At 33.9% G+C, this 26,750-nt stretch overlaps 1 protein-coding gene across 1 annotated transcript; it reads left to right on the forward strand.

Moving 5' to 3' along the window:
• Positions 1–3,096: 3,096 nt before the first annotated feature.
• Positions 3,097–12,438, forward strand: LOC113395373 (uncharacterized). The gene is made up of 5 exons (XM_026632973.2): positions 3,097–3,220; positions 8,409–8,493; positions 9,503–9,578; positions 11,539–11,739; positions 12,213–12,438. The coding sequence occupies exons 2-5, from the start codon at positions 8,418–8,420 to the stop codon at positions 12,250–12,252; spliced, it is 393 nt and encodes a 130-aa protein (XP_026488758.2). The 5' UTR covers positions 3,097–3,220; positions 8,409–8,417; the 3' UTR covers positions 12,253–12,438.
• Positions 12,439–26,750: the final 14,312 nt, after the last annotated feature.

Consider the following 26,750-nt stretch of genomic DNA (forward strand, 5'->3'; position numbering starts at 1 on the left):
AAGACTGGATCGGATAAGTAATAACTTAATTATTTGATTTATATATGTAACTGATTCTTGGTAAAGATGAAACTACTGAATTTCTTAATGGTTCTTCGCGATGGAATCTACATTCTGAACCGGTAGCCTTTAATTTAATTAAATGTCAAATGAACATTCAAAAATGCTCCCACGAGCCCACTTGAACAATGATTGTTTGATAGGAATCAATTGGGTAGGAATCCACTATAACTTCTGTAAGGGATTTCTTCTTCGGTACAGATTGGAGACGAATTCCACGACTCCCATTCCTTATTCAAATCGGTTGCCGTCCTCTTATAGGCACGTGAATCCTACCTCATGAATCTGAATCGTAATCACCGATGCCCAACTAACAGGATTTGCATTTTCGGATTCCAACATATGTGTTATACAGTCACGATTTCGGTCACCAGAGCCTCGTCCGATTAGTAGGATGCACCACGGGTAGGTGAAATCGATGGTGGGGAGCCTAGAGTTATTGTTGACTCCCCTTAAACCTCAAGATCGAGATGGTTGGCGTTCTTTCGTCCAGCAGTGGACGGCAAGGGGCTGAAAAAAATGTATATATACAATGGTTACATTACGTTCCTAATTCTTTTAACGGATCGTTGTGAGAGTCACAATTTGTTAGTATAATTGGTCCCCAGTCTGATGGTCGCTTTAGCAGATCCGGTGACGCGTTCGCACGCGTACCGTTACTCACGAAATCGGTTACGCCGCGTCACTAGGGCTCCGACGTTCCTGCCGCGTCTATATCATACCATGGGATCATAATTAAATCTTCTATACAATGTTACAGAGGAACCGATTAGATATTTACTCGAAAAATACTCTTGAGGCAACCTCAATAGTTACTCTTCTTCTAAATAAAGTACCTATATTATTATTAATGGGCCGGCCACCTGATGGTAAGTGATCACCACCGCCCATAGACATTGGCGCTGTAGGAAAAAAATTACATATATAATGCGCCACCAATCTCGGGAGCTAAGATGTGTGATTTTGACGACCTCCGTAGTCAATACTGTGTACACCGGTTTTCATGGGTACGCCACTCCGAGGTCCCGGCCGAGTCGATGTAGAAAAAGTTCATTAGTTTTCTATGTTGTCTTGGGTCTGGGTGTTTGTGGTACCGTCGTAACTTCTGATTTTCCATAACACAAGTGCTTTAGCTACTTACATTGGGATCAGAGTAATGTATGTGATGTTGTCCAATATTTATTTATTTATTATAAGATGTTATATCCCTCGTACTCGTTACACTGGCTCACTCACCCGTTAAGCCGGAAAACAACAATACTAGGTATAGATGCTTATAATATTAATAATTCCTGATAGTAACTTCATTAATTTGAATATTAATACTATTGTCACTGTACTACGTTACAGTCAAACATTTCTAATGAATATTAATTAGTTTATCGCGTTAATCATTCCATCCGAACAAATCCAGACGTAACACGAATTGACAAGCTAATTACGTCTTTCCTAATCATAAGTTTTTTTTTTATTAAATTTATCATAAATATTCCTCTTTCAAGAATTTGTATTTTAATATCAAATGTTACATTTGATGTTGAAGTTGATTTTTTTTATTCGTGTGTCTGTTGTAATCTTTGAAATTATTAGCCAGAATATTCAGGCTAATATGGCCAGGATATTCATTCGTGGCAAAGAGTAATCATTCCATTTATTAAAATTGCTCGAATGGTATAGATTTTTAAACATTTTGGATGGATTTTCATCCATGGTTAGGGGGTTGTTCACTTTTTGGCCAGAGGTTCGGAATTGCGATTCAATGGGCAAACGCTACTAGCTTCATTGCCCCAGTTCCACGCGGTCTTGATTTGCAAGTAATAACATATAACATACATAATCAGCCTGTAAATTTCCCACTGCTGGGCTAAGGCCTCTTCTCCCGTTGAGGAGAAGGTATGGAGCATATTCCACCACGCTGCTCCAATGCGGGTTGGTGGAATACACATGTGGCAGAATTTCGTTGAAATTAGACACATGCAGGTTTCCTCACGATGTTTTCCTTCACCGCCGAGCACGAGATGAATTATAAACAAATTAAGCACATGTAAATTCAGTGGTGCCTGCCTGGGTTTGAACCCGAAATCATCGGTTAAGATGCACGCGTACTAACCACTGGGCCATCTCGGCTCTTCATTTTGCAAGTAACGATTTTTGATTTTTACTTTATTTTATAAATGCGAAAAATTGGATGGATGGATGTTTGTAACACAATCTCGCTAGAACAGCTACACGGATCTGAATGAAATTTGGCCCAGAGATAGACTATAGTCTGGAATAGGTCACTTTTTCCCTAACACCTGCAGGCTCAAACGCGGACGGAAACTATCTGTGTTTGTATATAATTAAGGCACTACGACTCGGTTACTTTACATTCAACAGAATTTTCAAAAATAACCATTTAAATATCAACATTTATGAGCCACCTTAAATAATGTATATTTTGATTTATAATAAGTTTTACGCGGACAAGGCATAATTTAGTACTTGATATAAAATACGACCAACACTCAAAACGCTAGCGGAACTGATATTATACTACTTACTTATAATATGTTATGTTATATTTGAGCTTAGAGGAGATTATGCCGTAAGTTTTATGACTATTAAATTTTGCTAGTAAGTTTCATAACAACAAAGATTGTACATTGTTGTTAACTATTTATAATTATCATCATTTTCAAAGTAATTCGCTTTAAAATATCGTATAATATATATATTATCGTATAATAATACATATTTATTTAATAATTAAATTAAATATAATAATTAAAATAAAAGAATTAATAATAGTTAGCTCTGAGCAAAAAATGAATCAACCCCCAGTCACCAGTGACGGCGATGAGGCGAAGTGTTATATTTTTAATTTTATTGTCATTCTAAACCACGTGAATAAAATATCCTACAATGATTTTAATTTACGTTAGCTATATTTTAATAATAAGTATATATTAAAAATGTTTAAAGGCTTTGTACGAATGATCAGTCTGTTATCACGGCGCGTCAGTGCCAGGTATTATCAATGGGAAGGTGGGCGCGAGGAAGGAGGCGTTCAGTTCCTCGCTCGGGACACCGCAGAAGGACTCCTGCCGTCACATGCGCTGGACGTCGAATTATTCGATATTTATATCACTTAATAAAACCGTTTCGTGAACTTATAAAGGTGAGTTGTTTTCATAAAATTATTAAATTAAAAATATTTATATTATTAATGATAAAATTAGTATTTTTCGTAATATATATTTTTTGGATTACAATTTTTTTTTTTTAACTTTTATTAGAATATATTATAAATTGAACTGATTATAGTGTAACTGAAGAATACTTCGTAATTATCCTTCATATTGCTTAGAGCGAAACGCGTTGATGTCTTTTAGAAGACGCCCTATAATTCAATTTTGTGTAATATAGAAGCAGTTTATTTTACGATAATCCATTTTTATAACCAGATTCAAATCTTTTATATTATTGTTTCATAAATTTTATTTAGTTACAGTTCAGCAAAATTACCCTACACGTTGTCTTATAAAAAGTGAAGTTAAAAACATTTAAACAATGAAATAAAATAATTTCCTTTCAAAATGTTTTAATTTTTATTAAATAAATAAATATTACACTATTAATATAATAGTCAAGAAAAAATATCTACCGCGATTAGTGTATAAAAACTAGTAATTTATTTTATAGCTTGGTAAGATTACAAAATAATAATAAACAGTTAAGTTCAATGTGTTAGTATTTTATGATTTGGTTTTGAATTGCTGTTAAACTATAACACTAAAAATAAATACATAATTCTGGCTATATAACTTTAATTGCAATATAAACGTATGTCTCGTGACGCTAAATTTAACTGGCATTCGGTGGATTTTACATTCATTTTGTAATAGACTTATAAAGTAACCAATAAAAATTGGGTTGTAAATTTCTTGACAGCCTTCGTTCCTTACAGAGCGACTCTAACCGCTAGTGATAGACTTAAATACTGAAAAACTGAAAAATAAAAGTAACACAATACTAATATCCCACTGCTGGGCCAAGGCCGTCTACATTGAGTAGCTTTGGAGCTCATTTTAACACACTGCCTCAATACGGCTTGCTACATGTGGTAGAATTTAATTGAAATTGGCACTTGCAGGTTTTCTCACGAGAATAATTGTAAATACAAATTAAGCATGTGAAAATTCAATGCTGACCTGAGTTTGAACCCGCAATCATAGGTTAAGATATGTTATAACAACTGGTCCATCTCAGCTCTTAAAATCTAAAAAATATCTTAGAAGTATATCGTTCTTAAAATATAAAACGTATGCATTTCTTAAGAAACGTGTCTGCCATTAGTTAAGTAAATGTGTTTGATACATGCTTCATGCTTTGACAAAATCAACGAGCACTTTTAAGTCGTAATTTTACGAGATTGAATTTAATTTGTGCTTATTTCGGAATGTAGATTCATTCGAGATGAAACGACGAATTCTAGCAATGATTATTTAATGTTGTTTTTGCTCTTTGACGTCGTACTTATAAAAGCTAACTACAGGCACAAGGGACATAATAACTTGGTTCCCAAGGTCGGTGGACTATTGGAGATACAAGGAATAAATTAAATTTCTATACAGCGCCGATGTCTACGGGCGGTGGTAACTACTTACCATTAGGTGGCCCATTTCCCCGTCCTACTTAAATAAGAATATACATATATTAAACCAACTAATTTATTTTTTCTATGTATTGATATTTTAATGAAAAACAGGCGAAGGAAGATTTAGTTCACTCATCCATTAAGTTGCAGATAAATTATTAAAAATTATTATATGTATTTAAACTTTATTTTCAAACAAACCTTTATATTTTCCTTGTTGTCAAAGAAAAGAAACGTAGAAACTGATTTTTCCGTCGGATCTCCGGGCGGATGTGCCTCGAACTTTCCTTTAGTGTTCTGCGAAGACTCTTTATTGAGCTAAGTGTGCTCAACCTCCAATCACTGTTAACATATTTTTTCAATAAAATTATATCCCAGATATTATTATATTAATAACAAGACTCAATACTTAAAACAATTTCAATTCGGAGACGGACAGGTTGTAGAACACATGAGTCTAAGTGAGTGAGTTTTTATACATACTTGTTGTTACTTAAGCAACTTTATTAAACATACTTGTATTTACTTAATAAAATTCTACAGAAAACGTACAGCATAAATCGTTTAGTATGACAGAATGAAAGTCTGTGCAAGAATACTTTTGGATTGAGGGTTAGAGAAAAATGAACACAGAGAAAGAATTTTTCGAAAATCATCTCTTAAGGCACTGAAATGGACGTTGAAAGTTTAAATTTAAAGTCGTCATTTCTGGTCGTTAGATACATAAAAATTTGTAATTTTGTATTTTTTGATTATTTAACGTCAATTATAAATGGTTTTATTCGAATATTTATCACTTAAAAGGGTGTAATTTTGCGTGATTTTTTGTATGGATGTTCGTCACAGGAATTCGGTTTTTCGACTACTTATGCGTAAATGTTATTCGAAAATTTATCATCTGAGAATTTTCGATGTAATGTAGCTGTTGGTAATATAGCTTACGTATTTCATCTTTAATTTATATAAATGTTTTGGTACATAAGGTTGTTACATAAGGTTTTGATTATGAGTAAAAGTAAAGTTGACTTTTATTTGCGACTTTTGATTACCTAAAAGGATGGAATTGGGGATGAAAATATGTATAGAAGTTATATTTAAGTTAGGAGTATGGAAATTGATAATAATACTTCTGTTTATGAGTAAAAACAATATTGCACAAGTGTTTCGATTGTGGCTGAAATTGAGGAGGTAGTTTATTAAAAGACAATGTACTTTACCAAAGCACTTTAATACTTAAGAAAATTAGGCTTAATATTCCTATATAATATTTCCCTATAGAAATCCCATCGGTATAAAATAGCATGTAAAAAATTTAAAAGTCTGATCAAAAAAATTTAAGATGCGATTTGTACTCGTACCTGATTCTATTATTTAAGGCTAAATTAATAAATAAATCTTATTATTCATTAAAAGAATACTTTTTAGAAAAATACGCCTGGATTTAGGTTCGGGTTCCATAACAGGACAGTAAAAAACAGCATTGTAAATCTGTTTATTTGAAAAGAGCAACTATGCGAGTTTCTTGCCTTTTCTTCTCGCTGGAGGCTGCTTTCCGAAACGGTGGTATTTAAATATCAGCGATTCAAAAACGCTTCATTGTGAAGTATACTTGAATAAATTGATTTTGATTTTTTGATTTTATAATAACAGAGAAGTTTGATGTTTTGTAATTAAGTTGTTTCAAGGAGCTTTGAGTTCTTAATAGATTTCCTAATAGCATTTTAATCCTTTTAGGACCAGAAAAATTGACTATCTGTTGACTAGTTATGATATATATGTTACTGTAAAAGCTCGAACTAAGGTAAATCTTAAGATTTTCCAGTAAAACCTAAGATTTACCGACATGAGTTGGTAAATGTAAGTATTTCTTATAATGGGACGACTTTTTCTGACTTTTACCATTCCAGCCTAACCTAACCTAACATGTAAATCCTAAGATTCACAAAGTGAATGATGGTAAAAGTTCGAATCCCAAAGTTTTATGGACATTTACCATTCATAATCGGTAAATCTTAGGTTTTACTGGAAAATCTTAAGATTTACCGTAGATAAAGCACCACCAACCTTGGGAACTAAGATGTTGTATCCTTTGTGCCTGTGTGACGGCTCACTCACTTCAAACCGGAACACAACAACACTAAATATCGCTGTTAGGTTGAATAAGTGCTGAATGGTTCATCGTAGTCGATAAATAATATCGTATTATATTATATTAAACATCAACACTAACACACACTAAATATTATTAAAAAATACAAATGAATATATTTAGAAAAAGTTTTCGTTAGCGAACAATCCTAAACTTGCTGAGCCCCGCGGCGTCGTTCAAACTTCTCACCTTATTAGCATAGCGGTCAGATATTTCGACTTTTAATTCACGAACTTTTAAAATAAACATCCTATATAATTGGATTGGCGGGGAGTGTGTTCGCATTAATGATGAAGATTATGTTTTTTATTATGGATCGAGTTTATTACCGACGTGTTAAGAGAGATCAGATTAATGAACGTCGCTAATTACTGAACTCCCATTGGTCAACTCTCCTGGCAATGCATTCCATTAACCAATGAACATTTAGATTTAAAAAAAAAAACAATAGAACTACGATACTTTTGAAGCTTTAGTTTTAATCTGTTGTGGAATTTTAAGTCTGATTTCAAACTAACTGCCTGTTATTAAAACTAATTTTATTACAATGCAAGGTTTTTTGTTTAATCTATTATTATATATTTATTTTGAATTTTTATTTTTTATAAAATAAAAAAATCATTTAATTATATTATTGTAGATAACCTTTCAAGGCGATATTTTAATGTTTATTTCATGAATATTATTTAATTCTATCAATTCACGTACATATTTATGTGTCGTTATTATAAGTTTATAAATATGTACGTAATTATCACGACGTCTATTTTCTAAGAAGAATTATTCGAAATTCGTAGAATTAAGGATACGATGAAAAGTATTGTTTTGCTTTCGTTAATATCGTTTTAATATTATTGGAGTAATACACTCCAAACGATGAAATAAACAAGATGGCGCAGATGTTAAAATGATTGCGAGGATCACGTGTCGATTAAAATTGCCACGTATGTATGTGACATATTGCTTATTGCATTTTAACGCATTATTTATCGCTATAAATAATGCGTTAAATTGCAATTATATTTCACAGTTCATAATATATCGACAGATCATAATCATTGTAATCTAACGATTTTTGTAATCTTACGGTAACGTATACAACGATCTGAATTAGAGCAGCATGAATTGATTTCCAAACATATTCAAAATTGAGGCGTTATCCCAGCAGTGGGATATTCATACAAGCAACGCGCACTAACATCCCTTATGGTTGATAGCACACCTTGGGGATGAAACGATCGCCTCCTGGCTGTTTCTATTAGTATTCAATGTATGTCAATAATAAAACTGATCAAAAAGACCCGCTGAGTTTCATCCGCCGGTTGTTCAGGACAGGGTATTTTCTTTCCGAACCGGTGGTAGTGTTTGTAATGCTTTTATATTGAATAAACGTATTTGAGTTTAAGTTGAAATTTATAGAAGTTACCACAAGAGCATCACGGAGCACATCGAAACTGCTTTGAAATAACTTCGTTTCGTATTCTTGTGACATTAAGGCTCATTGGTGTTTAATATACCAGTAGATTCTATAAAAATAAAGAGAGAGGTATTCTTGGATAGTGTTCAACGATGTGGCGTTGGGCGTGCGCAGTGGCGCTGCTCTGCGCTGCGCTCGCCGATGCGGAGACTTTTAAACGAGCAGAAAGTAAGTTATTAACTGTATTTTTTTTTCTATTTGAAATAGGTAGATGGGCAATTGCCCTAGCTGATGACCGATCCATGGTCGAGTTGTGCACTCCAAGGTCCCGGGTTCGATTTCGGGCGAGTCGATGTAGAAAAAGTTCATTAGTTTTCTATGTTGTCTCGGGTCTGGGCGTCTGTGGTGCCGTCGTTACTTCTGATTTTCCATAACACAAGTGCTTTAGCTACTTACATTGGGATCAGAGTAATGTATGTGATGTTGCCCAGTAGATGGTAAGTGGTCACCACCTCCCGGACTTTCGCAGGGTAAGAAATAATAACCATACGATGTATCGTGCTACTAACCTAAGATGTTATGTCCCTTGTCAGTGCAGTGGCTGGGTTTTATCTTTTAAATATTCCGATTCCGATTGTATTCCTACAATAATACTAATTATTGCTGTTTGGCGATATAATAATAATCAATTAGATAGTCGCGAGACATTTGCTAAACCTGTTCGTCGAATCGACATGGTTTTTAATGTCACATTGGTAAGCGGCATTGTAAATGTGTTAACATCTAGACATTGGTACTGTTAGAAATATTAATCTTTTAATTTTACTCATATCATCAACGCATCACCAATTTTGGTATGTCCCTGTGGCTTTAGAAACATTGGTTTACTCACCTTTCAAACCGGAACACAGCAGTACTGTCCATGTTTATATGATATGAGCTCGTTCAAAGTCAACGTAAAAAAAGGAATTGATCTTTATTATAGTTATTATTTGATTTTAAAAATGCCTTATGTTGTATCGGATAATCATTTATCTGGAGCTTTTAGGTTCGAATGCCCGTCAGATATATGAAATAGATTTCGTTTTTTGTGTCAATAAATTCTAAAACACAGAAAGTAAGTAGTTTTTGGTCCAATGATCAATGATGATTAGACTGAGGGAATAGGGAATGTTCTTATATTAGCGAACCTTCTGGTGGTGATTGGTTGACTATTTATGTATATTTTTGTTAACAGTGTCAGCATCGCCCTTCGTCTTGAGTACACGCTACGGCCGCTCCTCTCCGCGAATGATCGCTCCGCGCACCGACAGGTAAAGAGTTCGTCTATTTAATTGATCAAAATTTACAAATGTATAGTCTATTCCAATCGAAGCAAGAACAAAGATAAACAAACCTTACATATAAGCATACCACGCGACTTGTATTCAAAACGCCATTTTTTATTTTCATAATGAACATCATAGATTATTTAAGCTCTCGACCAATGATGTCGCGTCAATTTGCTGTCAAATGTCGTCTTGTGGTTGCAATAGACTACATAGCCGAGGTGACCAAGTGACCGATGAGTGAAGTTATAAATAAAAATATTAGAAACGCGAAATTTAGTTTGTTCGTTACGCTTTAAAGTCATAACCACTCAACCGACCATCATCAAATTTTGCATGATGTTGCCAGGGCTACAAGAAAGAGTAAGTAGTAAGGGTGGGTACCTAACACCTGTGCCTCTCCCTCTCACACGGACGGAAACTATTATTCTTATAATTCACCTGATATTGTTTCATATGACGTCCTATTTTATTTATCGTATAATATTAATGAATCCTTCTTGGGGCAAGGTATCCGTTTCTATAATTAAATTCCGCAGATATTTATAGAACTTTGACAATTCATAAATTCAAATAATTTGTAAAAATATATTAATAAAAAAAAGCATATAATTCAGTACAGGATTATATAGATGATAGAACGGCGTCGAGCTAATACTTGTTGACTTCCAGGCAGGATATATTATATTCATATAATAATTGTATTTAGATAAAATTATGTTCAATGTTGAAAAAGATTAATTACTGATTCTCTTACCGGTTCTACTCGTTAGAATCTACTTTCTGAACCAGTAGCTTCTCTTAATATACTACTACTCAAAAAAACTTGACTAAAGTATATTTTCATTTTGTTTTTTTGAAAATGTTGGGCCTTAAAGTGTTGGATCGTATATATTACTGCAATAATTATACCTATATGATTATAAACATGTGATTAATCTTGGGATGTTTCTTGCGCTTTTAGAAGTATTTAAAGAGATTCACAAAAAATAAAAAAATCATTATTAAAGTAGTACTTTTGAGCATTTTATAATTCACATTACAGTTTAGTGTAAATCTACCACAGCCGTGATAGATTATTTGACCACATGTAAAAAAGAACCATTGATAAATACTGCTAATTACCAACTCAATAAATATAATAGTACTTTACTGACATACTCTGTAACTATAATGGCGGAAAACAGTTACTGTCAGTTGTTCTCGGTAGCTTTAGATTTAATTCAACAGTAACAATTCGAACAAATAAAATCAAAATATTCTTTATTCAGGTACGCTCATATAAGCACTTTTGAATAGTCTTATTACAGTGTTGAATTCAATGTAAACCTACCGCCGGTTCGGAAAGTAGATTCTAATCAGAATAAAGATTTCGCTGTTGATATTTTAGACTTATATAGCGGTAATTACATAATATATAAGAAATATAATCTTTATATATAAATAATAATAATAAAAGTCGAGTCCCATCGTTGCAAGTAAAGACAATTATTTTTTAACGTCACACGAAATCGTCGTTCAGTTAATTGAAATAACAAGTAGTTAGGAGTTACTGTCGCCATTAAATTGCATTGATTTATTTTTAAACGTTCAAGAAATAGAATCTATGAGAGAGTAAATTATTTAGAATTAAATTATTCTTGGTAAGAATATGTTACATCTCAAAGTATAAATCGAACTTAAAAAATAAATAAATATTGAAACAATTTATTTCTTATTTTTTATGGTAAGTGTTCACCACAGCCCAATATCTGATGGGTAAGTGGTACCTACCTAGATGGGTTCGCACAAAGCCCTACGACCAAGTAAAATATTGAATATGACTTTAAATTGACTGTAAATAGTGAGGTTCTTGCGGATTCTTATCGGCAGAATCAACATTCCGAATTTGTATTTTGTTTATTTCACTTAAATTCGTGTATTTTCTTTTATACGTATTTTATAGGTTCTTCATGAATGGTAGATACGGGAAGCGATCCGACCCTTTGGCGAATGTATTTGACATCACTGCGAATATTCAAAACGAGAAAGAAAGAGTCAGAGATAGAGGGAGAGAGAGGGACAGCGCATTTTTACAAAACTGGCGCCCAAGGTGTGACTGTCCGTCTTACATCAAAAGATTTGATTTGAAGAATTATTATAAAAGGTAATTAATTTATAAGTTATATGTAATAGGACTAATATGGTTCAGTGGACGCAGTGAGTAGATCTTAATTGATGATTACGGGTTCAAGCTCACATCGGAAAATATCTCTGAATTTTCGAAATCGTTTTAATTATTTTCATGTTTGGTAGTGAAGGAAAGCATTGTATATAGGAAATCTGAGTGTATCGATTAAATATAAGCGATTCGCAAAGGTCTTTTGCCAGCAGCAGTGCCGATAGAAGCTGATTGGCAAATAGGCAAAAAGATCTACTCAAACATCGTCAATGCGCCACCTATGTAGAGAACTAAAATCTTATATTCCTTATACCCGTTGTTACACTGGCTTACTGAACCCTGACCACAACAATTGTTGATGTTAGAACAATTGACTTGCACCCAGTACTTATATACTTATAATAAGATTCGGGAATAAACGAAATCTGTTGTAACTCAAATCATTTCCTTTCCACCAGAACACCAGAGACCATTGATCAAACTGTATATGAAGATTAAGAGGAACTTCCGCGACGTCAATTTTAATTAGAGTTCAACGTCCTTTATGTAATCGCTTAAAGTTAACTTTTATATAAATATGATGAGTATTCAAATTAATAACTACCTATGTATACGATCCCTACATATTATGATGTATATATTATTATTTACCTTTATTTTAATGTCACGACAGAGATTATTATTTATTATTTAATAAATTTCTATAGATATATATGTATGTTTAAAAATTTCGTTCGTGTGAAGTTTTGGCTGGGACCTTCACACGAACCACGTCTGTCGTGGACAGGAATTTTTCAATCAGTTGTTTGTAAAGAAAATGATTGTTTATAAATGTATACAATGTATTGTAATAAAATAAATAAGAGTCATATGTTGTTTTAATTTTAATAATATATTTATAAATGAAATCATTTATGTAGAGAAGGCTTCGGTCGAGTTTTAAGGGGGGTTGGTCGTCAGGCCTTAGCCGTAAAAAAGTTCATGCATATTTTAGTAAGAAAAACTGACAAGTCATTCAGGAGTACATATATTCCGATACTTAAATTAAATAGAGGTATCTTGAAATAAATACAATTTTTAACCTTATTTAACCTTCAATAAAATTACCGTAGAACTAACTCTACACGATCTTAATCGAATTTTACACGTGAAAATAATATTTTTCTGTGTATATAAAAATTCTAAAGTTGCCAATACCGATAACAGTGTATACAAAGATAGACAGATTCATTTTATCAAGTCGACATTTACAATTATCCTTGCCTTATAAGTGAGCTCAAATCCCACATAATTTTTAATATAACAGAAATTCTTTTCTTTTAAATCTATTTTCAACAAGTGCCCACGACTATTCGCGTGACTTTAAAGCCTCAACTCAAAATGCGGTATTATATGATCGACATACCTGTGTATCACTGTATCTGTTGTGGCATCGTAGTTCCGGAATGGATGGACCGATTATGAGTTTTTTGTTGTTTGATAGACGACTTATTCGATAGCGTTCTTTGCAATGTTCAATAAAAATCGGTTCTGCAATATAAAAGTTATGGGGCTTAAAGGAAATGTCAACTGAATGTTTTAAATTTATAATTTAACCTTGTTAGTGTACATTTTAATATACTCCCATAGAGCTTCCTTCCGGTCTTTATGTTCAGCTTGGGAAATTTTGAGACGTTTTAGTATATCCCTGTTTTGGCGCTCCACCTCCCCATTCTGTTGAGGCCCGTAGGGAAGGTGTTAAAGTGAGTATTTGTAACTTCGCAATATATGAGAAAACGGCAAATACTTGACGTTACAATCACAATTATTATTATCATAGTTACAGTAATTAATTTGTACACGATAGATATTACTGCAGTGCTAAAGCCATGTTTGCTACTGCGAGAGTCGTTGACTTCTTTGCCATTTTGAGAGCAAGGACAGCTTCATTCTGCCAAAGGCTGAGACGCAGTACTCCTTGACGATCTATATAATCCTTTTTCAAAAATTTGGTGTAGCCTGCATCGGTGCGGTTACTTAAATTTTCTTTTCTTTCTATAAATGTAATATTTTTGAAACTTTTTGGTGTCGTTATATTTTAGTTATGGGTTTGATTATTTACCTGTTTGTTTAGTAAAAGCTGTTATTACTATTATTATAACGTGTGTCATACCATCGGGGATTAAAGCATAGATTTTTTTGGATTTGCTTATCCGTGATAGAACCAAATAAAGTTGGCCGTGCGCACTGGAAATTGGACTCGCTTAAAAGTAAACGCAATGTTTTTGTAGTAGAGGGATCTGAGGTATAAAATTAGAATAGGATTCTACACACCCTGCTTCTATAACGTTACGAATTGATCACTTTTAAACTGGTACCGTTACTTACATACATAGGCTTAAATTTCTAAGAAGGTCTACGGTGACTTTTAAATTAATCATGTGAGCTGGCAGGCCAGGACCGCTCAGGGATTCCAATTCCGAAAACTCTACAAGAGCTTTCGGAATTGTTACATTTTCATCACTTCCAATTCGCGCTCGTATTATCAAATGTAGAGGGATGATAAAACACTACGGAGCTCTTTAAAAAGCTTTTAACCTCATCAGCCCTGGGTTCAAAAAAGTACCATGGGTTATTGGAATTCTTTACTAATTTCTAAATCATCGAACCTTTTTTTTTAGATGAAGTCCTCCTATCCTCTTAAAGAGAAGGTTTCGAGATTATTCCACCCCGCTGATCCAATGCGGGATGGTGAATATGAGACAGAATTTCATTTAACACATGCGGGTTTCCTCAAAATGTTTTCCTTCGCCGTCGAGTACGAGTTCATGTATAAACACTGATTAAGCTCATGAAAGTTAAATGATGCTTGCTCGGATTTAAAATCGCAATCTTTGCTTAAGACTCAGGAGTTCTAGACACTGGGACATGTTGACTCGGTATAAATAAGATAAATTATGTTTTAAGCGTATATTTGCATGTTAACAAAAATTGGTCCTTCGAGCCGGATAATTTTAATGAGTATTATATATTGTTCACTTAATTAACTACAAGATCGTAAAATCAACATTCCGAACCGGTGGTAGCTTTACTTAATATAGTTCGGTAAAATGACGATTCAAAAATGCTTGTAAAAGCCTATAGAGTAAGATCCCAGAGCCGCCAGACCTACGTCATTTTAGAACAGCTGAAATTTTGAGGATTTCTAGTCTACTATGTAGTTAAGGCAGTATGCGCACTTACTAGCTCGAAAGATTCATCTGTTATATCTTCGAAAATATTCATTTAAATTACATGCTGTAAAGGGCCATATGAAATTTACAATGTATTTAAGGTACTTTATTGGATAAGGATTAATGCTGCATTGCTTAAAATCACTTCGAAAATAAGCCATTATTTCTCGTAGCAAGTAAAGGATAAAAAAATGGTTATTCTAGGTTATCCCTAAGAGATGGGCATATACTATAGCGGACATACGTACCATCAGGTGGCCCATTTGCCCGTCCGCCGTTTTACATAATACAAAACAAAATCCTGCTGTCTGTCTGTCCCTATGTATGCTTCGATCTTTGTAACTTTGATTGGATTGTAATTTAAGTGAATATTTTCGAAGATATTACAGATTTAAAATGTAGGGATATAGCGGTTTGTATTGTCTAATGACAAAAAGCTGTGTGTATAAAACTTTGTATATAAAAAAACATTCTGTAGTATATTTAGTATCAATATTGCACCCTTGCGAAGCCGGGGCGGGTCTCTAGTATTTATTTAAAATTTTAATCAAGCTCAATAAATAATATAACCATCATTTAAATTATCTCTCTCATAAAATCATTTAGTGTTCTCATTCACAGGAGAATCTTTAAGGCGTCTGGGAGAATAATTGTCCCATCGGATTGGTCTGGCAGCCGACAAAGGATCTTGAATTAGTACCATGAATAATATATGTATGTAAAATGTAGGCTCGCTTCAATAACGTAGTGCCTCATTTTTAAATATTTTTTATAACGTCTGGCGGCAGTAATGGCCCACGGAAATGCTCTGGCAATAGTAAATATCAATTTTTGATAATATACTTAAAAACATATTTAAATATGAGCCTTTCTACTTTAACGTAGGTGAGTAAGGTTTTAACACCTTAGTTCGTGCTACCTGTGAAAGGGCCCCGCTTTCGAGCTGGTAAGTACGCATACTGTCTTAACTACGTAGTAAACTAGAAATCCTCAACATTTCAGCTGTACTAAAATGACGTAGGTCTGGCGGCTCTGGGATCTCCGCCAACTACTAGATTTTGATTTTGACAACTGTCACGTCAATTGATTTAAATTTAAACGAGGTTAAAATGCGAATCGAAGCTTCCTATATAATAATAATATATATTAACTCTTTCTCAAAAAATGTACAGCCTCTTCTGATATATAATATAGTCTTATATATGTATGTATTCGTTTGGTACGGTGTTATATATTTACAGTTAAGGTATTACAAAATTAGCGTCTCATGTATTAGAATAGATTAGCTCAATCGATGACGTACTTATGACATACATACGTAGCGAGCGGCGCGAATCAAAACTGTCCACAGTACTTAAGCAATTAATAAGCAATTATTAATAATGTTAATTTTTATCGCGATAGTGACGCTACGCGCTCGGCCGAACGCGGAACGCGCTCTTTGATAGCAGATAACGACTGATTTCTTTGAACTATTAGTAATTTAAATATAACAAAGTCAATAGACCGACTGCCTCGTCGGTCTAGTGGTTGGCTAATTAAACTAGAGTTCCGGGTTCAGTTCTGAACAATATTCACTGTGTTATGTCATACGGCACTTTCTTTTCGAGTAAAGTTGCCGAAATTATAACGATTTTCAGTCTTTAATAAGATATACGTACGTAATTCTAAATTTACCTCTAATTTCTATGAGTTTTTGTTAATCGTAAATCTGTTTAGTCGTCATTGTAAATGTGAGCAACTAAGCGAGTTAACTTTAGAGGCTGCTTTCGAAACGGTGGTAGAGTCAAATATTGGCGATACAATGTTTCAATTGTGTCATGGTAAAATGTACTTCATTAAAATACATATAAAATACATACATACATACAAATATGCTTATGCGAGGGTTCCAATATATCTTTAAAAAAATAGTATTATTTAATTTGCACCACAGTTCTTATATTGATATATAAACGAGATCAAATTGCGAAGCGCAGTTAGGTATATAATCATATTATATTATACTAAAATGTCCGAGGCGTTGCATTTTGTGGTATAACTTTTATACTGTAGGTATACTAATTAAGGAATTTGCTAAACTCAATAATTTAATGGCAAACGTTGCAGATTACAGGCAAACAGTCACCTAGACATAATCTTTACGTAATTAACCCAGCATGTGTCAATTTAAGAACTATAGTAACTGATTTATTTCTATTTCGCAGAATTTACATTTTTCGTTTAAAAGCTCGTCTAAGCAGAAAGGAAATATTCCATATAGTGTTGTTTTTAGTCCAGCCACAATGCATGTTATATTATGTGATGTTATGTTTATTCGAAAAAACACTGAAGTCTTAGCGACCATCATAATTGTATAATATTGAATTGTAAATATTTCAAAAATTGTCCAATTTTGAACCAATGAGCTTTGGTTTATTTGTCAGCCACTAAACCAACGCGGCAGTTGGTGTATGGTCTTTGTCATTTAAACTTGTACAATAAATCATTAGAATTATTGCCGTAGGCAGACAGTTTTATGACTAACACAGACAGTGACAAATCAAATGTATTTGTGAAGTATTCATAATATCAGTGAAGCATTTTTATCTATCGTCAATATTTCAACTGTAACGCCTTTTCGGAAAGCAGCCTCCAGAGCTGATGAAACTCTTATAGTTGCCTTTTTCAAATAACCAGATTTACAATGATGTTAGATTCATAATTATTGTTAAATCAGCCTTATCCAGACTTAATCCAGGCGTTTTTTTTTTAAGCGACGACCTCCGTGGTCTAGTACTATGTACACCGGTTTTCATGGGTACACCACTCCGAGGTCCCGGGTTCGATTCCCGGCCGAGTCGATGTAGAAAAAGTTAATTAGTTTTCAATGTTGTCTTGGGTCTGGGTGTTTGTGGTACCGTAGTTACTTCTGATTTTCCATAACACAAGTGCTTTAGCTACTTACATTGGGATCAGAGTAATGTATGTGATGTTGTCCGATATTTATTTATTTATTTATAAAAAGGTTCAAAATAAGTTAGAATAATAATGAAACACTGGGCGAATAAAACTTATTTTGACTTTTTGTAAAGCGACATAATGACACAATTTTGACAAGCTCAAGACAACTCTCGACCAGGAAGGCTCAGGTCACGAGACTAGTAAATCTGTAAAAAGTCTTGGGACTCGGTTACACGAGACGTTCGTAATTCACGTCCCGTGTTCACGTGTGCTTGATGGGAATTCTTAAGGCGGTGTTCAAAACATTTTATGAATATCTTAGTTATCTAAGTATTTAAAGCATTAGAATTTAATTTTTCTGTTAATAATGGGTCTCTATGATTCTCATTTAAACCTTTTCACGATCAGAATACCTTAATTTGGGTAAAAAAAGATGATATTCAATTGTCAAGTTTTAATCAACCTTTAGTATGTGTGTTTTACTACCTTAAAGATATCCAGGCTGGTAAAATATAACTAAAAATAGATATATCTCTAAACTAACGAAATAAATTGCCGAATAAATGATCTCATGTTTTTAAAGTCGGCTAAGAATAAGTTTATTCGCAAGACACGTAGAAAAATTGCAAACGCTGGGAGTACCTGTCATGCCATGTTAACCTTTATCGTGAAGACGTTAAGAGATACATTACCTTACACAAAGATAATGCCTTTGCGACGCGTGTCGTAATAATATTTATTACAATGCAATATTTGTGTGAATTGCAACCTCAACAACGCTTTTGTAAATAATTCTTTGAAAATACTATTAATGTACCATAAACAATGGTTAATATGGTGAATATAGACTGACCTTTAATTTAGATATTTGGTACGACTTACTAATAACACTGAATCAATAAAAGAAAATTATTACAATGTCATATGAAAAAAATTAAATTTATAATTATTTTTTAGAGAAAATAATGAAAGTGTCAATCTCCAAACTCGAGATTCGTTTTGAGAGGCTGTGCTCAGAAAAGCAAGTATACATCCCTCTCATTAGTAGCTAATAAAGTATCTCTATGATTTTGCCTTCTTATGTTGGGTTTTTTTTTATAAAAATTGTAAATTAAATGGAGTTTTCTCATGACTTAATACGACTAGAACTAGAGGGAGGGAAATAATCACATAATTGCGAGGGATTATAAAATATAGAGGTTGGAGCAATATTATCAAACGTGATTTTATCTTGTCATCTTAATCTACTCAGATTACACCAGACTTTTTTTGCATCCTACTCAGCGCCACTAACTTGGTCTTGTTAAATGAATTCGCTTCGATTTATTTGTGAATTCGTACAAAATCGTTTCTTGTACGAATTATTGTTCTTTTTCTTGTTGTTGATGTTACAAAATATAATTTAGGCCTCTCCTCTATTTTGTGGAGAAGGTTTATAGCTTGCTCCACCAGGCTGTTCCAGTGATTCTCATCCATCACATGCATCCTCACGACGTTTTCCTTTACCACCGAGCACGAGATAAATAGGTACAAATTAAACACGTGAATTTAGCTGTGGATAATCCAGCATTGAACTCAGAATCATCAAAGGGGTTTGGACCCAAAAACAATAGAGTTTTTCATACTTTTAGCGGCACGGGTGTGAACCTTACCACTGCAAACTTTAATAATTTCTAAATCTACATTTTTTTGATTTATCTGATTTAAAGTTTGAACTCCAGACCTTGGGATCTGCAACCGAAGTTAGCAACTGGACCACTGAAACAGACTGTACTAATATTATAAATGCGAAAGATAATCTGTCTGTTTGTCTGTTGCACTTTCACGGTCAATTAGTTAATTAATGTTTTCTATTTCTGTAAGCAGTGCTTTGGAAATATAAAAATATACAAAGAATTATTATGTTGAAGACGTGATCCATATCTCCCCGCCACTCCATCAGAACTCAGGTGGCGAGCACAATCAGCGATACATTATAATAATATTATTTGGTACGCGTTGATTGACCCCGATGGACTAATAAACAGTATTTATAGTACACGTAGGTATATCTTACAATTACATTACATTAGCAGCCTGTAAATTTCCCACTGCTGGGCTAAAGCCTCCTCTCCCTTTTAGAAGAAGGTTTTGGAACATGTTCCACCACGCTGCTCCAATGTGGGTTGGTGGAATACACATGTGGCAGAATTTCGTTGAAATTACACACATGCAGGTTTCCTCACGATGTTTTCCTTCACCGCCGAGCACGAGATGAATTATAAACACAAATTAAGCACGTGAAAATTCAATGCCTAGGTTTGAACCCGAAATCATCGGTTAAGATGTACGCGTTCTAACCACTGGGCCACCTCGGCCATATCTTACAATAATATACGCTTAATATAATTAAGACAAAAGCTTATTGTACTTTAAATAATATATGAACTTTTACATATGTATAGAAACCTATCATATTTAATCTGTTTATAAACTATTGGTAGCGAGTAACCTTATATATACATAGGATGCGTAACCCTGGCCTCCTGTACGGTGCTATGTCATAATTAATTATATCACATTATTGTATATTATTACTAGCGAACCGCCCCGGCTTCGCACGGGTGCCATTCTGCCTCTAAATATACTACAGAATGTCTTGCAACGTTCACAGTTTTTCAGACATTAGACAATACAAACCGCTATGTCCCTGCGTTTTAAATCTGTAATATCTTCGAAAATATTCATTTAAATTACACGCTGTAATGGGCCATATTGTTCTATATTAAAGGCACGAAGAATTTAAGGTACTTAATTGGATAAGGATTATAAAATAAGCCATTATTTCTCGTAAAAAGTAAAGGATAAAAAATGGTTGTTGTGAGACATTCCTAAGACCTTTTTAAGTATACTGTATAAATACTGTAGTACATAATTTTGATCTATCTCGTAGGGTTCAGCCAGCGTTTGCAATATAAGCGCAAAAATGTGATTATTCATCACTTCAGAAACTTCTAGAATTATCAGTGTTTCTCAACCATATTGTGTATGTATTATACATACAAACCTTCCTCTTGAATCAATCTATCCATTAAAAAAAACCGCTTAATCAAAATCCGTTGTGTAATTTTAAAGATCTATTCATACATAAGGACAGACAGCGGTGAGCGACTGTTTTATATTATGTAATGATTATATTCGAAACCATTTCCATTATTATTTACTTATAAAGTTATTGTTGTTTAACAATTTGTTGAAATATAATTTATATTATTCTATGTGGCAATACATACAAGACTGGCACGAATAGACATATTTCTTTTTTTTAAAAGAACGATCTGTGACATTACATGATTTCGTAGTATTGAGAAATATATTTGTTGGAGCATTCTTATCAAACTTGAATTTATTTTGTCATCCTGATCAACTGAAATTACACGACTCTAGTATATATATATAGCTACCCGTCCCGGCTTTTCACGGTACATTAAGGGTCGTTACATAATTGTTAGGTTGAGGAACAAGCATTATGAGAAAATTTCTTGTTATTTTTCGGATAGGAAAGACTAAACTCTCGGCTTTGATCTACGATAATATACCTGTATTATACATATAAACTTTCCTCTTGAATCGCTTTAAAACAAGCGCACAGACGGCGGGAAGCGACTGTTTTATATTAAGTATACGCGAAGCCAAAACAGTTCAGCAATTTTTTCTTCTTCGTTTGTCAATCGGTTTTCTTTTTCTGTTTAACAGTTATTAAGAACTTATATTTCCTCGAATTTTCGTTCGGCGAACGACACTAACCTCCACCACGACACAGCGACATTGCATAACGAATAGTTCAGAAATAGATAACGTTATTTAGGTCAAAGTAAAATGTAATCACATCAAAGTACCGTTTATTTTCTGAAATCGTTAAAGAAATATGTCCGTGGAAATCTTTAGATACTAAAATTGAAAGTCCCTTTACGATATTATAAAATCACATTTAAATAGATTTCAAAGAAAATTAATTAAAAACTATTCACATTCAATATGAAATGCAAGTATGACTCGGGTTTGGAATCTTGGCAGGATATTTTCTTTTACGTCACTTGTCCGATTTCATGTCTCGTCTCTAAGAACTTAACTAGACTTTAATTAGAATATAAGATTTTAATATTTTAAATATTTGCCTTACTTTGTAACTTTGTGCGAGCCCGTCTGAGTATACCCATTCGTCAGATATTCACCAAACAGCAGTAGGTACTCAGTATTGTTGTGGTCAAGTTTGAAGACGGAGTCGTGTAAATTACAGGCACAAGGGACCTAACATCTTAGTTCCCAAAGTTGATGGTGCTTTGGCGATGTAAGGAATGGTTAATATTTCTTACAGCGCCATTGTTTATGAGTGGAGGTGACTACTTATCATAGAAAAAAGAATTTCAATCATTGCTTTGATTATATAAATGCATTACAATAGTTAGGAGATTATACTACCCTTAAAATTCCCTTGTAAAATAAACAAAGGCGCGAGAAATATATATTTAATCAGTATAAATACATTTAATAATATTATGTCAAAGATTTACTATAATTTCAAATAAGATCAATTTAGGAATATTACACGGCGCGGTATTCGTTTCTATAATAAGATTCAGTTATTTTTACTATTGAAAATTTAAAGTTCATTTCAAATACATTGATAAATAAGGCATTACTCAATACAAGATTATACCGAAACTTAGTATTTATTTATAAGCATGATATCTAAAAATATATTAAAAAATAATTGTACTTTACTGACATACTCTGTAATCGGTGTAAAAGAGTAACTACTGAGTTTCTTGCCGGTTGTCTTGGTAGAATCTACTTTCCGAACCGGTGGTAGTTTTACATTTAATTCAACACTGTGACATGACGATTCAAAAGTGCTTTTATGAGTCTACTTGAATAAAGGATATTTAGATTTTATAAAAAAAAAGTAACAAAATTGTCATTTATTTGTCAAAGATTTAAAAAAAAAATCATAGACAAATGTAATACATTTATTTACAATTACGAATAAGGTTTTTCTAGCTATATTTTAAGAACTTAAAATAAGACTTCATTCCATATTGACAAAGATAAAAAAACCGATTATACGTGTGTGAAGTTAGCGGCTCTCAAATAAACTTAAATGCTATTGGCATCCATAGTTCTACAGCTCTTGATAAGTTTTTACGATAGTTCCGTCGACTATGAGATGGTTCACATGTTAGCATTTTAAGCCAGATGCCAGATTTTAACCATTGTTAGCCAGATCATAACAAGCATCTGTCTCTAGCATTTATGAGTTTTTTAAATTAATTATTTTTATAGTTTTGCGTTAGTTACCTAAGTGTAAGCCAAACTCTACGTAGTATGAGAAATATCGAAGTTGGTGAGATACTAGCCTTTTTTTAGAGTTTTTCCTCAGTCAATGGTGCGGTACTCTAATTATTTAGAATGAGTAATATCGAAATTGGTGAAATTATAGCATTTTGCCCAATTAGTGGTGCCAAATGATAACTAGCATCTGTCTCTAGAAAGTTCCAAAGAGTTCTGATTAAGTACCTACGTAGATTTGTTAAAAGAAAGTATGTTTAGTTTAAGATTGCGTGGGTACCTTATTTAAATCATTGAATTGAACACATAAATATTGTGAACCAACCATAACAGGCAAGACTTCTACGTTTATTGACCAGTAGTATGAGGCCAGTCATAAACTACAAGTTCCAAATTGTATAAAAGAAAATTACTAAAACAATATCAAGATTATTTGATTTGCTGTTAAAAAAATTCAGATATAATTTTTGTAATCTCGACTTCGGGCTATTTGATGTCCCCTCTGGCGGAGGTACACAGTACACATTGAACGTCGACATACACAAGTCACGACGTTACACCGTCACTAGAAAATTCCTACGGGTCCCCATCCTTACGATCTTTCTAATTACGCTTTAATTTTTATGTGATATAAAACATTTTACATGGTGGTAGGGCTTTGTACAAGCCCGACTGGGTAGGTACCACCCACTCATCAGATATTCTACCGCCAAACAGTAGTATAACAGTATTGTTGAAGGGTGAGTGAGCCTAGTAAGTACAGGTACGAGGAACATAATGTCTTAGTTGCCAAGGTTAATAGCGTATTGGCGATGTAAGGAATGGTTAATATTTCTAACAGTGTCATTGTCTAGGAGCGGTGGTCACCACTTACCTCAATGTTATACAAAAAAAACGGAGTTTTATATGAGAATGGCATATGGAGCACGCGGAACATTAAAGTGAAGCAACAAAGGTGCTCTCGTTTTAATTATTCATTATTGATGTATTACCAAAGATTCGCTTCGTTTCGCACTACCTGAATTTGTATTTGATTTTGTTGTTTGAATATAATTTTCAGCGCGCTACTGCCTTTTGTTTCCTAATCTGAGACACCGATGATCTGATGTAATAGGATGAAGATATTTCTTTTGAGGCGAGGCCCCGAGGCGAGCTTCGCTGAATACTTGTAGAAGACTTCCGAGGATGTAGGCATCGAAACGAGTTTTTCCCGTAACCTGTATAAGGAGCATCCCAGCAGGGCTTTCATTGCCTTCTTATATAACCTGGATCTTTAAGAAATCAGATACCTATAGAAGTTTTCCAGTGCGTATAAAAACTCATAAGATTGAAGACCCTCAGATCCAAGCACATTTGTGCACGATTACGTCTCCTGCACAATGGTTTCTGAAATCAGCTGCTTGGGCCGAAACCTGGTCAGAAAAACTAGTTCACTTATATAAATAGTGCCACTTTATAAATGGTAACCATTTAACATCAAGCGTCATAAATATATGGTAATAAAATTTACGACAGCTTTATTTGGAGTCGGTGTGAGCGCGGGTCGGACGAGTATTGTCGGATATAACAAAGACAGATAAATACTTTGCTATCAAAACAAGTTCGACATTTATTAATAATTTAACGCGATGATATTTACAGGGTTTGTAGATTTATTAAGGGGGTCATCCGCTCTTGGTTCGTTGTAACACATCGACTTCTATATCGAACACAAAGCAACCAAAACAGGGTGAGTGTACTTGTACGCTTGAGAAGTTCTACTTCGTCGACGGAATGAAAATAGTTACGCGTGCATCTTAACCGATGATTTCGGGTTCAAACCGAGGTAAGCACCACTGAATTTTCATGTGCTTAATTTGTGTTTATAATTCATCTCGAGCTCGGCGGTGAAGGAAAACATCGTGAGGAAACCTGCATGTGTCTAATTTCAACGAAATTCGGAAAACCCGAATTGGAGCAGCGTGGTGGAATATGCTCCAAACCTTCTCCTCAAAGGGAGAGGAGGCCTTAGCCCAGCAGTGGGAAATTGGAACAGGCTGCTAATGTAAAAAAATGTCACTCGTGGCTTAGTTCACGTTTTGTTGGACGTCAAATATTAAACATAAGAACTAGTCTATGTCCTTCCTTGGGGTCAAGCTTGCTTCATATCAAATTTCATCAGACGGACATAGAGTTACGCTGGTACGGCGATATCCTGAGACGTACGATGACCATCCTGTCTATAACGCCTTAAATATCCCAGACCGACCGCGGGGAAGAAGACGACCGCCCGCTACTTGGTGTTCAAAAGAATCTGAGTAAACAGACAAGCCAGAACAGAGCTCTCTGGCGCAGACGTATAAGGAGATCCGACCCCGGCTAAACTGGGTACAGTGTTTGGACAAAGAAGGACATAGAGTTACTTTCGTATTTATATGAGTATAGATCTGACAGCACGTCACAAGGCTTTGTTAAAATGGGGTCTCTGTAGTAATAACCAGTATATAGTGTAAATATTAACTAATCAAGTAAGAACGTATTAATTATAACAGTACAGTATTTGCATGTGTGCCAAAACCGCGATCACAGCCTGTTTATAAGTAACGTAAGAAATAATAATAAAAAAAAACAAAATAAAATCAAAAATATTTATTTTTTCAAAAACAAAACATTCTATTATTTATGATTAAAAGTTTTTATGAAATTGACATTACATAAAATACTGAGTATTTCATACCATTAAGGTCGTCTTCAAACTTGCGACAAAGTGCGCTCGGCCGCGCTGGGAACTGATACTGATAAGAAAAATAAATGTCTCAAAATACCTTTCTTCGTCAGATTCCATGCTGACTACAATACTGAGACTCCTGAAGCTAGCGACAGAGGCGCGCCACTTTGCAAATTTAAAGGCGCTCTTAACGTTTACGATAAGTACGTAACGCGACGCGTTTGCACGTCTATATAAACCAAAGGCAGGTTTGTATTATTTTTACACATGTAAGCGCCTCTCGGTAGTCCCTATTTTATCCGCTTGTGGGTTTTGAGACGCGCCAGTCAGTCTCGATATAAGCGTTACTCTTAATTCTATTTAAAATATGCTTTAGAAAAAAACAAAAATGACAAAAAAACAACATAGTCTTAGAATTAAAAAAAATATTAATTATCTAAAAGATTCATTTATAAACGTTCGCCCATTTTTCGGCTTATTGATGGGAAAATTTATCACTGAATTTGGATGACATTGCGCCGATGCCGTTGAAGTATCCGACGTCACTGAAGAGACTGGTATAAGTATGACGTCACTGATATCTGTGAAGGTACAACATATTAAAAAATATATAATTGGAGCTGTCGCAATATTATAAGCCTTTCTCCGAAAGACGCTGCAACAAGATCACGTAATATTTGCAGTTAGAGAACAAGAAAAAACGTCTTGTGATTTATAAATGAGATCACTTAAGCCAAAGCAGGTTTTATTAATATAAATTACCGATACGATACTAAGAACTGATTTTATTAAATGAAATGGTAAAC

Source organism: Vanessa tameamea, chromosome 28 (genome assembly GCF_037043105.1).
Source record: "Vanessa tameamea isolate UH-Manoa-2023 chromosome 28, ilVanTame1 primary haplotype, whole genome shotgun sequence".
Lineage (NCBI taxonomy): Eukaryota > Metazoa > Arthropoda > Insecta > Lepidoptera > Nymphalidae > Vanessa > Vanessa tameamea.

What these genes read in the sequence shown, in the direction of transcription:
- LOC113395373 (XM_026632973.2), top strand. Translation starts at nt 8,418, where the DNA reads ATGTGGCGTTGGGCGTGCGCAGTGGCGCTGCTCTGCGCTGCGCTCGCC. An exon ending in ATCGCTCCGCGCACCGACAG is followed by an intron (nt 9,579 to 11,538) that starts GTAAAGAGTTCG and finishes CGTATTTTATAG; the next exon opens with GTTCTTCATGAATGGTAGAT. An exon ending in TTGAAGAATTATTATAAAAG is followed by an intron (nt 11,740 to 12,212) that starts GTAATTAATTTA and finishes CCTTTCCACCAG; the next exon opens with AACACCAGAGACCATTGATC.